The following is a 15,054-nucleotide window of genomic DNA, read 5'->3' on the forward strand; positions in this document are numbered from 1 at the left end:
AGACATCATCAGTGACACCTTCAGTCTTGTCTTGCTGCTGCCCTTACCAGCAGGGACAAGGTGTTACATCACAAAGACCCACTTGCAGCACACCAAGAACAAGCACTGTAACCAAGTCCTTTTTGCAACTGATACTGGCACCTATTTATCAGTCTGCCCTGTTAATCTGCAAAACAAGGTACCATTTCTCCAGAACCACATTACAAAATGTACAAAATTAGTCATCTAACCAGTGCTGTGCTAACTGATGGGATGCCTATCTGCAGTTTTCATTTCCCTGTTCCCCTGCCCTTCTTTGCTGTTACACCCTGAGATAGAAAAGAGCTGATGAGACAACATCTGGCTGATGAGAGATAAGCAGAACTAAATGATGTAAAAACCAAATAAATGATTGCAACTCCACTGCCACAGATTTACTTCTATTTCTTAATGTGTACTTTTGAAAGTACCACACATTTCAAAATCTTTAAGAGAAATGCTGCAACATCATAGAATGTTGCAGCATTCTATGTCAAGTATGCAAACACATCCAGTGCTACTGTGCTAGACCAGCAGACAGTTCAGTTCAGGTGATTTCTTGCCAATGAGTAAAGAATGAAATCAGTAGTCAGAGGTCAGCTCCATTACAGCAACCCACAACAGAAATTACTCCCATTTCACAGATTAACTTGCAAAGTATTAGAGCAGCAATGAAAGCAAGCACTGTGGTTAAAAGAGAGATTTAAAAAGAAAACAACCAAAAACCAAACAACAAACTGACACTGGAGAAACAGATCTTGTCAGTTTTCTACATTTTCCAAATATGCTTCCAGGTTACTTTAGGAGGCTTCTTTCAGTTCTGACCCTCCCAGCTGGCAGGCAGAAAGGATATAAAGTTTGCCCATTCTGGTAACAAGGGAGAAGAGCTGCAGTTGTACTGCATGCGTACAAAGCACTGCATGACAAGCAAAGCCCCTGAATTTAGGCACAGCACCCTAGCAAGCATCCCAGACTCACAAGGGTGAGGATAAAGGAGGAGGGAGACAGGCACTTCAGCACCATGCCATGTGAGCAGAGCCCTCCTACACTCTCTGCTCTGCACTGTTTGCCCATCCAGCCTCTTGCTTAGCACACACAGGGTACTCAGCATAGCTCAATGCTACACTCTACTATAAAACCTGGCTCTACCGTTTTTCCATGAATTCTAAAATTACTGTTTTTTTGTTTAGCATAGAGCTAAACCACTGGGTTACAAAGAATTGCAATCAACATTTTACCTGTATAGGTGGCTCGATCATTATCCACGCGGGAAGCATCAAACTTGGGTTAAGAGGCTGAGTTCCTACACGGAAATAAATGCCACCGTTGGTGTCACAGGCCCAAACATGCTGATTTCCACAGGTCAAGCTGATCAGCTTTACACCACCTAATAACAAAGAGATTATTAGCAACCTGGCGTTTTCCTTTCAAATTCAGCCAAAAATCACAACTTGTATTTAGACTTCATTGTATTAAATAAGCTTTAGTCACATAAAAATGATTAGAAGTTAATACAACTTGTGGGAGAATAAAAAAAAATTGCTGGATACAATGAACAAAATCAACAGGTAGTACATATGTGAGAAATTTCTCTTCTAAACCTAAAAATAAATGTTTTAGTCATAGGAGAGTGCAATTTCTAAAGCACATTATAAATACTCTATTACAATAACCAAATTCAAGCAGGGAACCATTCCATGACAAATGTTATCAGAGCCTAGACAAACTTCCACATGACCTAACGTGAACTCTTCTCTGTAGCTGGCCATGCTTGGAGACTTTTAAAGGTGTCAATCTGATAATACAGTCAGCAAAGAACATTCCTAACACCACCAGCATTTCAAAAATATGACAGCATATGGGTTATGCATTTTAGTGTTAACATACCAGTGTTAACATCTGTAAATAAAGGAACTGATTTTCAAATGGATTAATATTCACCACTGTACACATTTATTACACCAATCTCAAATGTGCAGCAGTATTTTAACCCTGTCAGCACCATCAAAACAAAGCTGCCAAATAAGCGTGTGTTGGAATTTTGACGTGGTTTATGTTTGGGTTTAGTCCAGATTCCTGCAAAGACAGCAGAGATGCAAACCTGGTATTTTAGACTAAAAAGAACTGCTAGTTACTGTCTACTGAAACTCTTACGCTTTCAAATTCATTTTATAATAGCCACGTAACGTAATGTATCTAACATTTGATTTCCGTTTTTCACCCCATGTTGGACAAAACAAAGCTAAGTAAAGGAAAACAAGTTCCAAAGATAGTGGAACCCAAGCAGTACAGATCCACTACAGAAGGAATGCTCTGGTCAGACTCCAAACTAAAGACTCTAAAAATAGGCCTTGCTGGTTAACTGAACATGCCAGTGCTGCTTGGGATATCCCATTCTTGGTAACCGTTCTGTCTTCAGGGATGTGAAATTTGGCAACAAATCCTTGTAAAGTGCATCAGACACAGCATTCCTTAAAGAGGGGCTTGGAATTTTATCCCACAGAATGCAAGTTCAAAGTATTTCTGCAGAATGCAACATTCCCAATTGTTAGGGCTTGCTGGGGAAAAGAACAGGAAACAATAGGACAACGTAGCTTAATCTTTTAATTATCTGTAGTAAACAGATCTCATTAACCAAAATTATTTCATTTTCTGAATTGCAGGAATAGAAATCAACCTATCTCATCCCAAAATTTCCTTTAACCAGACAGCTTCATATAAAAACCAAAATGACAAACAAAAACTTCTACTGCTTGGGATGACAACATCTATAGCAACTTTCTTCTGTAGACAGAGGCTTGACTTTGAGCTGCAAAGCCAAAATCTTTCTTAAAACCTCGGTATTCCTTCTAATAAAGTATGTCTCAAAGCAATGGCTTTGTCACATGATACCTCAGCTGTCCAAGTGTTCTGATCCAGACAAGCATCAGGCACTCAAACATGGAATCACATATCACCTACTCGGCATAGCTGGTATTATTTACGTCTACAGTACAATTTGATATTCAAAAACACAACCCTTATGTAAATGTTTTGGGGTTTCTCCCTCCTCCCACTTACCATTTGTGTCTTATGGCAAGGTCATGTTAACTACATTCACCAACTGTTCTAGAGCAAGTAGCATGATCCAGCAGCATCGTTTATTGTTAAAACCTAAAGGTCATTCTACTGTGTTTAGAAACCTTGACAGTGATAGTGGAACGCTAATCAAAATAATCTACTGGGTGCTACTCCCAGTACATAATGTAAAAGGCAAGATACTACCAACATAATAAGAATATTTCAACCTTAATGCTGGTAAACCCCATCACTTCCATACGGAATTCTGAACTGCACTTTACAGAAAGTTGCTCCCACCCTGCCTGCCCTCCGCAGTCGCAATCCTAATGTTTCTGGAGTAAACTTAAACATACACTTGACACAATAACTCTCCAATTTTTTCAGCCCCTTTAGAACAAATAAAGGCTTTTCTATTACAGCCATGGATGTGCACTTGTTAAGTATGTGATGTACCACATGCAATTAAATGGAGGAAAAATGCCTAAAACATTTTCACATTTCAGTGCTAACCCACAGTGACAGGTACAGTGGAGTGTTTGAATATTTCCTGACCCCAAATCTCTTCTCTGCCACCACCATGTGCCAGAGCTGACAGGAACAGCTGAATGTAAAGGTTTCATTTCTGAACTGCTGAAGTTCACAGGCCAGGTATTACAGTCAGCTAACACCAATTACACTGATTTCCTGTATAAATTCTTTTGAGATTTTCAGACAGTGTCCAGAAGTTACTTATTTTTTCAGTTAAATAGTTACTGTCTAAACTGTTAGAAAGCAGTGGTTTATGAGAAGAGTTTCAAACCACACTAAGGAACATGAGAAGAACAAAGTGGCCAAATCTATCCTGTAGGTCAGTAAAAGTAAAAGGTATCAGTGTTTAAACTATTGGTATGATGAGTGATTTGGAACCAACTCATCAGATCTGAAAAATAACTGGTGTACAACTGAAAAACAAGTTAATTTTAAAAGACGTGTTTTAGAATTTTTCCATGAAATTTTATAAACTATACACTAAAATCGTACATGTGGCTTAAACTCTGCTAGCTGTGTCTGCCTTTCCTTAAGCCTTAAGTTAAAATTGCTTGTCTGTTATCAGACCAGTCATGAACGGAACACTGCCATCAAAAATGCAAACCAGTTGAATTATTGTTAAAATGGTGAGAGAATGGTGCATAGTCTCAATTTCCTTTATCTTCACTTGAAACAGGAGTGCAGATTAGCACAAATGTAAGAATGTTCTAACAGTCAGACTATTAAAGAAAAAAATCGGATGAGAATATTACTCATGAAGTTGGCAAATAACCTGATTACCCCCGAGCCAAACTCCAAACTGTGACTACATTTCAATGATCAAATCATGGTCAAGCACCTAAGCAAATGAAAAGAGCAGTTAATCAGCATCACATTCTAAACATTATGCTGAATGATTACATCACTATAAATCTGAACATGAGTGTTATCAGCTGCATCACTCATGAATGATTCAACTCTTGGAGCATAATTCTTCCTTGGCAGGAGCTAAAAATGTGTTTAACCATAAAATTCAGATGTTTGTGCCCTAGATCAGGTGCTTATGGCTGCACTGAGGTACAAGAGCCAGCCTAGTTAAAACTGCTGAAGCCCCTGCACAGCACCGTGTCAGGCTGAGCCACGTCAGACTGACCAACTGCAAGATGCACTGAACACACACCAAGTACCTTGCAAACAGGAAACTTCTTGCCTCCAGGAAAAGGCTAAACAGAAAATTCTTTGAAAGCCACATCTGTTCCTGGTATTTTACAATCACCTGCCAATAGGTACTACTTAATCCAGTAAATGTGATATGCTACATCAGTAAACTGAAAGATACTTCTGGAAAATAGGTACTCAATAAAAATGGCATACCTAGTTGGGAGAGATCCAGTTTTGTCCAATGCATCCCTGTTGGGCAGCTGGAGGAAAGTGTTCTGATGAATATCTGCCCGTGACTATCCAAGCCCCAAATGGCATCCTGGCAGGCAGAGTAGTGCACTATTTCAGCCTCCGGTGGCAGCTGCACCGTAGAAGGACGAAAATGAGGGTTCTGATCACTGACACAAAACAGATCCTTGTTGCTTTGGCACAGCCATAAAAAGCTTCCTGTGGAAAGGACATTTCTGTTATTAAAATAATTCCTAATCCACTCTGAGAAAGCTTACACATCTCCTTTTTCTGAAAAAAATTATCAGTATATTTGATGGCAAAACTAAAGCTTCTTGGCTATGCTCAAAGGGTAAGGCTTTGAAGTACAAATACACATCCTAAGCCCTTATTTAGGCACTTAAATACTCCATTTCTCAAATAAAAGCAGTAGTAAGTGATCTCATTTGAAGAAATTTTTCATTTGAAGGAAGTAATAAGAGAGAAGACACATGTAACAGTGCACTATCACCTCTCTTTATTCTTTTGCTCTTTTATATCCTTGATAATAGCCTTTGAAAAGCAGCATTCTTTTTCAGCTCTAAACCACATTTTTTCCACTAAAGCCAGTTTACTTAGATAATGCAATTGCTAACTACTGTAACCAGCAGTTCTATTCCCTGACAGAGTCTCACTTTTACCAATAATGGGCAATTTTGCTGCAGTAACTGCACTCACAGGAGAAGCACTTGGTTACTGCAGGCATTTCAGCAAAGCATGCTCTGAAGCTTCCAATTACAAATTCTGGCAATTCATGCTTTGGCAGTTTAGGAAGTTGCTGCTCCTGAGGACCACCCATTTCTCTGTTGGACGCCACTCCACACCAAAGAGTGAATAATATGTTACGTTAATCTCCAGTAGTTTTACAGATATACTTCCACCCTACTTCAACTATTTTAGATCCCTGCAAACATAAAAGACAACCAAAATCTGAAGTAATTCAGGATATTTAATTACTTACACCATCGATTCCACTCTGTTTAAAAATCACATATTATACACCTGCACTGTTGATTTACCAACCTTCATTAGATGAAGCTGGGGAAGCCAACACAAAAATCCATTTTGTGGCAGAAGCAGTACCACGAGGCACAATATTATTCCAATACGTGCCTTGAAAGAAAGAAAAGTGGCATTAATAGGAAACACTGTTTTCTGTTAAAATTTGTTATTTCAAATTTAGAAGAAATTCAATTGCAATCGATTATTAAATACACTTTAGACAAGATTGTCTATGAAAATCTTTCAAAGTACTGTTGGGGGGAGGGGGAAGCCTCCTCCCAACACCTATGTAAAAACACAGAGAGGAAACTGGGAATGCAGAAGACAAAGAAGAATATTAATGGTCTTCAACAGGGGACCAATTTGATTATGAGGTTAAACAATATCCTAGATGTACTGTTAGTGTTTACCTACAAAGAAATGTACCAAAAATGTATTCTATTTTGAGAACTGTAGCAAGAAAAATAAAGCAATCCCTCTATTTATTAGCACTATAAACCCATAACATTAGTGTCTTGCACAGTCACATTGATCATGAGCCAGACTCCACTGTACAAGATAAAACAGGTTCAGCAGCTTAAGATTGCTTTATCCTAGAGAAAAGACAAATGTAGGTGTTAAAAGCAGTAACTTGTGCACAGTTCACTGGTCGACAATGACTTTTCCATGAAAAATATTTCCCTTTAAATGAGAAAGTATTTAAGACCAAATGCTAATGAATAATTTAATTTAATTTTTAAATAAGTTAAAGCTGCCCTGACTTGCCATGGGTAATTTCTGTGGTGACAGAGTTGTAGTTACTTATTTCCTTCTATTTAATATTCTTAACTTAAAAAAAAATAAAGATGCAAAAGCACACCAACCTATTAAGTTTCCCTTTGCTACATGGAATTCGTTTTTGCCTGAAGAGATCCAGACTCCACTGCCATTGACTCCGAGGAGGCTGGGCTGACACTGAAGCTGCTGTGACCAAAATGCCATTCGAAGCTTGTCAGCCACCTTCTCCACAGGTGCCTGAGCTGCTGTTGCCACCGTGTGAGTTGCCTGGATTATGGTCTGGAACAGGCTGCACTGGTCAAACACTACATAATCAGTGATGCTTACCTAGGGGAAAAAGGAAAAAGTGCTCTTGATAATTAGTTAAGCTGTGGGGTGAACTGCACAATCTTTTACCACAAGCTTTTTTAGAATTCAAAGTGTAGGAAAGGAAAAAATAATAATGGTAGATTTTGAATAATTGTCTTGCTAACAAGCTATAATCAGTATTAAACACCAGCATACAACTCCTTTCTATCCAACAATCCATTTAGAAATCTGAATTTTAAGACAGCCCTTTGTTTTAGGATGTCTCCCTCTAAAAACATGCCAAACTCTGCAAACTAAGAGGTGAATTTTCAATTTCCCAAAGGAAGACAGAAACCTGCACAGTGTAGCAATTCAAACCACATGACAAACTTGAATGGAATACTCCTTTGCAACTACCTCATGGACATTTTAATTCACAGTGCAGAATGAGGTCTAAATAAATAATTGCCCAAGTTCTGTCATGGACAACTAGGTTGGCAACACTCTGGGATACTCCTAGAAAGGAATGAAAATTCTAAGAGCACAAAAAGAGCAGCTCTTTGCCAGTATCCTCAAAGCCAAGCTACTCATGATGCCCACATGCAAAAAGGGATTATACATGCACACAGACCAAAATTCTTGTCACTAAGGTAGCATCTAGACAAATTTTCTGTAAGACTGTTTTTGTACTCCCTTCTTTCCCACCCCTATGTCTGGAGAAAACAAGAAAAGCTGGAGAAACCAAAGTCAGGAATCCCAAATCAATACCAGACAATAATTGCAGTAACTGAGCTGGTTTCACCCATATGAACTCTGGCTGAAGCAAGCAGCTCCACATGGCTCAAAGAAACCTCAACTGAATGGAAAAATGCAAAACACATTCTTTTGCATGGTGACTTACTATTTATTTTCTCTAGCTAAGGAAAAGGAAGGGCACTAAAAGACAAGAGAGGAGGCTGCATTCAGCAGTCAGATTTGATGCTCTGCTTCAACAGCATGTCCTATGACCTGGCAGAGCATTTCTTGTGTTCTTGAAAGCTTCTGCAATGCTGCTCTGAATGACCATGGGATGGTTTTCTTTCCCTCTTTATAGCAGACACAGAAAGGGGATTTCAGCCACAGCCATACAGAAATTTAAATATACTGAATAAAGTGTACTATTAATTAATTTTTTTTCTTAGAATCTTGTGGGAAAACAACACAAACAATCAACCCAAGGTAGAAGACTAAACTGAAAGCAAAATAAAAAAATGCCTACTTGCCACCAATGGTTATCATCTCCTTGTGGTTTCTTTGAAACTATACCAGTCCTGAACCAGAGATTGCCATGGATATCCAAAGCCCATAATGTCTGCTGATCGCCAAGGGTTATGCACACTGGTTCCAAAGCTTGCATTTCACTGGAAATGCAAACAAGTAAAAATATTAAAAACCTTAATTCAAATTTATGTTAATGGTATTTTAAGGAAGCTACTACAATACTAATGGTTTAACACAGATGAAACTCAGTGGGGACAAGCTAAAAACCACATTTGACATTAAATTTTCAGTTATTCAGCACTTTATATTTTATTTGTTTAAGTAAAAAATATTCAACAACAACTACAACAAAGACCACAAGTCCTTCAAAGATCACTCAAGATTTGAAACTTGGATACATAACAATAAAACTAAACAAGCCCTATTTTGTTCAGTAAATAAACAATCAAGAGCTGTGTTCTTTAAGGTTTTGATAAAACAGCTTCATAAATCTTTCTCCTCAACTTCCTTGACCTGTTCTGAGAACAATACCTGCAGTTCAGGGACCACAAAGAGAAAACTTAACTATGTGACAGAGATAAATGCTGAATTCAGGACTGTATGTTTCCTGCATAAGTAAATGACTTTCAAGCTCAGAAAACAGGGTCAGGTGATCATATCAGACACTGAAAAGGTAGCAAACAATGCTAGCTCTTTCAGATAACCTTTCTTGACAATTTAAGAACAAATAGTGACTGCCTTCTGCAATTTTAACACAAAGCCCAAGAACATGAAATGTACCTAAGGTGTAGGTCAGCAGGTATTTTCATTAAACAAACTCATGAGAGTACAAGCAAATTTCACATTTGAACAAAGACACTGTAGTTTCTCAGACTGTTCAATAATACCAGGCTGGGAGGTAGCACAAGTTAAGGTTTCACAATAGGATATTCAGCAGATAAAATCTCCTGACAAGAAGAACTTGAATTTCTTCCTAAACTTGCACCAGGCTGATGTCACAAGAGACACCAAATTCTACATTCTAAACGCCAGCAGTAGAGACTCAGTGCTTTTAACTTTATCACAAAGGAACTACCATGAGCATAGGATCAACTACAAAGCTAAATACCAACTACACAAAATATTTATAAAAACCTGTGGCTGAGGAGTGCAGAAGTGTTATCCAGCTGTGTGGATGACCAAGAAAATGCATTTAATCTCATGGGGGAAAAAAAAAAAGAAAAAAAAAAAAAACCCTCTCAAAACTGGAGAGCTCCTCAAAAACATTATGCCACAGATTAAAGAAGCAATATTTAATAAAAAATCATGTTGACAGACATTATAAAGATATTTTACATTTTTTCTCACTCTTTAAACCTGCTTCTGTTTATGACAATTCCTTTCATTACATAGCAGTCATGGATGGCTGGCTGGCAGGAAGGAAGGAAGGAAGTATAGACAGACAGCTAAAATACATATACAGACACACACACAGTGGTATATAGACACACGAGCTCAGGTAATACTTTTTCAAACATCAAGGAGCTCCAGCACAATTATTTGTGTCATTCTGGTCATGCCCAGCACGTCCCACCAGAGTTACTACCTGACAATGTCACTCTTCCACTGCTCTCCTTCAGGACAAAAGCTGCGCACTCCCTCCCGGTACAGCAGCGCCCGCTGCTCGCTCAGAGCCCACACCACATTATTTCTGGATGTGACCTGTGACAGTGGATAAGGGCAGTCAACCTTTACTGCTCGGGCACAAGGACGATCCACACTCAGGCCTAGAAATCAGAAAATGAGGATTGCTTTACAAACTTTGGTTTTTGCAACAAAAAGGAAAGAGATAAAGCAACTCAATAAAAGAAAATGCAGAAGGGAATCTCCTTGACATGCTAACATTTGTCATTTGATCACAATTTCCTTGAGTGACTGTTCTTTCTATTAATGCTAATAATTTCCTCTAATATAGCTGACTTTACATTTTAAAAAACAAGACACTGTACATCCTTCAACATCCTGCACAGTGCATGTCCAGTCCTGTCATTTCTGTTCCTTTTCTCCCTCTAGTGTCAGCACCAGGAATCTCCATTTATAAAATCTCTATTAGAGCTGACAGAAGTGTCAAAGAAAAAGCCAGTAATGGAAGAACTTTTGCCCAAAACATGCCAGGGAGAGAAGCAACCTGATCTGAGTAGTGACAGCAGAGCAATTACAAAAGAGCATGCCACGGTGTATAGTACTGAAAGGAGCAGAGAGGTTCTGGTAGATTTACAGGCAGTTTGCACACATTTCTACATCTAATCTACAGGAACATGTCTTCTTTATGATTACAGTGAAGCTTGATTTACACATATGAAACTGCATGTGAAACATCTCGGGAGACAGAGCTTTTGCTTCATCTCCTCATGCTGCCAAAGCCAGTATGAACAGACTCACGTGTATGATATATTCTAGACCAACAAGAACACTCATTTCTAAACCTCTGAGCACACACTTTGTTATGTTACAAAAGACAGTGAAGGGAATGAAAAGATCCTGGAGAAACAATTTCCACTGGCTGCCTCTCATTAGGAAGACTGATATACTGAGAATTTATTTTTTGCATCAAAAGACAAATTTGGAAGCCTAAGAACAGCAGAATGTAAGCTGATGTAATCAAACCGATCTCTCAAAGGGAAGAAAAAGATTGATGCAAAACTCCACAGAGCCCTGTATGATAAGCATCCAAAATTTACTCTCCATCACCACTATCCATGCCTATTGACAGTATGCATGTGACCATGGGCAGGCTTCTTAACTAAAAAAAAAAACCAATTTTAATAGAGTGTCTTTGAAACAGTGATGTGTACTTAAAACAGTTTTCTTAATCACAAAGAATTTTTGCATTTTGCTACAGTAACTAAACCTAAAAGAGAAATTACAAGAGTGCCAAAATTAAATGAAGGGTAACTAAGAATTTTGATAGCCACTCAGACATGGTGTCCTCTTTCTGTTCTTATACAGTTTGCCCTTAACCCAGTCCTCCTCTTCCTTCACCAGTAATTCCTTCATCATGTTATCGGTAATTTTTCCTTAGTAACTCAGCTCTCTTTGCAAGCCTCACATGCCCAAGAGTCCTTGATACTTTTCTCCCTTAACTCTGAAACTAGTACTACCATCCTTCATCCTAGCTGCTTGCATTTAGCCTGAATATTGTCTGCATAACACCTTCCAAATACATCCTCTTCTGAAGAACTTAAAACTAAGGCCACGACTTCAAAGTTGCCACTACACTAGCCCTTCTTCCAGTTTGGGCCTCATTCACATCCAGGAAGAAGGCAGCTGCAGATTCCTCCTCCACAGGCCATTCTATTCCCCCATGGCTTTGCTTTCCCTATCACATAAAACACATACCACTTGTCTATACTTCCAAATCACTTCACCATCTTCTCAGGTCTCAGAAGGTCTCAGAAGACCTTCCTGTCATTATCAAGTGGTAACTCTTACCTTCTAGAGATCTGTGCTTTTTCAAAACACAAAGCTTCTACTTTTCTGTATTCTGCCCACTTAAGGCTGAGTTGTTTCAGTGCACCACACCACTTTCAAGGCAAGGATATTATTTTGTTACTTTTTATAAGACCTTTCCATTTACCTCCATCCATCTCATATCTTCCTCATGCCATAAACTCTCTGTACTGTATATACTCCACTTGACACACACAAAACAAGTGGCCATGAACTGGCTTTTCCACTCTTCTAATTACACAAAATCTCACAACTGTTTCCAAGTGTTTCTCAACACTTGGAATAAAGATAAAAAGATAAAAAGATTTCATTATGTCCTGGCTGTGAATAACATTTATAGCAAATTGCCATCATCCTATAGACTTGAAATCTAATAATCTCAGCCCACAACAATTCAAGGAGCCTGTAGTTAATACAGGTACCTGTTTGCAGATACAGATCTCCATTTGTTCTGATAATCCAGGCAGTGTCATCACTTAGAGCTACAAATACAGCCTGAGGTAAAGCCTCATACCAGTGCCGTTTTCCTTTTATAGTTACTTTTCCACAGGCAAAAGCTTTGTTTGTCTTCTGTTCAATCTTCCAGAGAAGAGTCCCTGTAAGAGAAGCAAAGAAAGAACATAACAGCACTCAGCAATTACTGCAACAGTCACAGGTGACATGTCCTAGCTACATCTAAACTAATAGGAGGGGAAAAGCAAATCAATAGCATTAAACAAAAATGCAAGTTTAAAAAGCCCTTACAATTTTTAAAGCAAGACCAGAACAGTTACTGACTTCTAAGATATAATAATATCTTAAAAAAAGAAAACCAAATGGAACTCCAAACTTAACTGCTGGCTTGTACCAGAACAGTACACTGTCATATTAATTTCCTTTGAATGATTCCACAAAGTTGCATTTAATTCCATTTTAACATGTTGTGGTTAATATGCTCCCACATTAACACATCCATGGCAAACTGTGGATGCTAGAAACTTCCACAGATTCAGTGAAAAGCTCGGTGAATTCCTGGAACTGAAGGATAAGAAATGCAGAGGAACAACCTTTTTGCCCAGGCAATTTGAGCCACCAACAACTGTAGCTTGAAACTACCAAGGGCAAATATGACACATGCCTATGCCTTTCACTTTTGTGCAGGAACCCTGTTGGACCACTTTTAAGGGTAAGATATTGAGCTGGATGAACCCACACTTCAAGTACTCTCAAATTGTTCTGGCTATTGCAAAGCTCAGTGACAGATCAAACAGAATTTTCTTCTTAAAACAGATAGCAAGTCTTCCCCTACAGACAGAAGGGAAGACTGACACGTGCTTTTAGAAATGACAAGGAATAAAAGCAGTGGCAAGGCAGGAGACAAAGAAATTAAAATGGCTGAGAAACTTTGTATTTTCACTCCAGTCCTGGAACAATCTGGAAGGCCAAATGTGACGCAAGTTTATAACCAAAACCTGCTTAATTTTAAGCCAACATAATCCTCATTCACAACCATCCAGAACAAATGCATATGCAAATGTACTAAAACTTCAAAGTTTTTTTCTTCAGTATTTTAAAAGAAATCAAATCAACCAACCCACGCATACACAAAGCCAATTCTACACTTACAAGAAAAAGAACTTTAAAATTGTGAATCACAGAATGGTTTGGGTGGGAAGGGATCTTAAAGATCATCTAGTTCCAACCCCCCTGCCAGGGCAGGGACACCTCTCACTTGACCAGATTGCTGAAGGCCTCATCCAGCCTGGCCTTGAACACTTCCAGGGATGGGGCATCCACAGTTTCTCTGGGCAACCTCTTCCTGTGCCTCACCACCCTCACAGCCAAGAACTTCTATAGCTCTGTAACAAAAATCAAGGTTTTCTATAGACAATAAGCTCTTCTCTGCCTACCACTAAACTGTTACTTCTGAAGTTCACTTTAACCAGGCAAATAAATGCATGTTGAAAACCTCCCAAAATGTAATGGGAACCTACTAGAAACACAGCAACTTAAACTAGAACGTGGGATGCAGAGGTAGTGAAGATGCAGTCGTACAACTGTGACTATTTAAAAAAAAAAAACAAACAAAAAGGAATCCAAACCAACACACTACTTTTACATGAAACAAGCCCTGAACAACCAAGTTTCTGGAAGTAATTGATTTGAAAAAAACAAACAAACCATGAACTGCCTGTGTGGAAATTACATATGCACTCAACTATATACGTAACCTGATAAAGGTGACAAGTTTCACCTAATTAAATAATAACATACTAAAAAAAAAAAAAAAAAAAAAAAAAAAACCCACAAAAAACCAACCAAAAAAACCACGAAAAAACACAGAAAATGCCCAAATCTATCCAAGTTTTATATTTACAAGGCAATAGTGCAGCAGAAGGCAACCTACCTGAAGGGGAAACTGCCACTTGCTGAACTCCATCCTCAAACTTCTGCCAGCGCAGCCCGGCCGCAGGAAGGGGACTGCAGTACAGGCTGCCTCGGTAGTCCAGGCACCAAATGTATTTTTCTGAGACAACCAAGCTCAGGATGCCATATCCAGGGCCAGAGTATCCCATCCAGCTCTCTGCAAACTAAAAACTGTAGAGTCAGAACAGTGTCAGGTGTCTTCAAACTGCCTAAGAAAATGGGTATGTAAGAACAGCAGCTCCCACATTCTGATTTTAAAAAAGCTAAACTTAAGTACTTTAATCAATGAATAAATTTGCCTTGTGTAAAATAAAACTACATCTGTCACTGTTCTCTAAGGATGTATGTGCACAATGAAACTGCTCAAACAACAGATTTAGCAAAAAAATAAACCCCTCCACCCCATCATCCAGCTCCAAAGAAGGAATATATAAAAATGTACAGCCTGCCTGTAGTCCAGGAAATTATTCATTGTCTAGGAAGTGATGAGCAAAGGCAACAAGACAGCTGAAGGGCAGAAACAGCTGAATACCCAACTCTGGTACTCTCTGTATGGTAGAGGAGCCACATCTTGCAGAAATCTGGTTTCCAGCCTGCTCTCTTAAATTTTGATTGCTTCCATGAGGTGAACTCAAGCACTGCATACATTACCAGGGAAGGTTTCTGAACATGACAGAGTGTAAGAATACCATAACCTGAAACAAAAATCTTCTGCACTTTGGGCTGCAGTTGTCAGTAGGTAGGACACCATCAACTTAAAACTCAACCTTTATGAAAGAATACTTGGTTGATCTCAGTACAAGGCTGTTACAGATCTAA

The 15,054-nt window shown here is 38.8% G+C and overlaps 1 protein-coding gene across 4 annotated transcripts in view; it reads right to left on the bottom strand.

Moving 5' to 3' along the window:
* The window catches only part of TECPR2 (tectonin beta-propeller repeat containing 2), a 42,967-nt gene that overhangs the window by 13,685 nt on the left and 14,228 nt on the right, over positions 1 to 15,054 (bottom strand). For all 4 annotated transcript variants that reach the window (XM_053980970.1, XM_053980973.1, XM_053980971.1 and 1 more), the window contains exons 11-18: positions 14,216 to 14,399; positions 12,252 to 12,425; positions 9,926 to 10,106; positions 8,339 to 8,480; positions 6,879 to 7,119; positions 6,037 to 6,126; positions 4,960 to 5,193; positions 1,257 to 1,405 (exon numbers count right to left, since the gene is read on the bottom strand). In XM_053980970.1, the coding sequence (XP_053836945.1) occupies positions 1,257 to 1,405; positions 4,960 to 5,193; positions 6,037 to 6,126; positions 6,879 to 7,119; positions 8,339 to 8,480; positions 9,926 to 10,106; positions 12,252 to 12,425; positions 14,216 to 14,399 (1,395 nt within the window). The remainder of the gene's footprint in view (positions 1 to 1,256; positions 1,406 to 4,959; positions 5,194 to 6,036; positions 6,127 to 6,878; positions 7,120 to 8,338; positions 8,481 to 9,925; positions 10,107 to 12,251; positions 12,426 to 14,215; positions 14,400 to 15,054) is intronic.

This window comes from Vidua macroura, chromosome 6 (genome assembly GCF_024509145.1).
Source record: "Vidua macroura isolate BioBank_ID:100142 chromosome 6, ASM2450914v1, whole genome shotgun sequence".
In the NCBI taxonomy this organism is placed as follows: domain Eukaryota; kingdom Metazoa; phylum Chordata; class Aves; order Passeriformes; family Viduidae; genus Vidua; species Vidua macroura.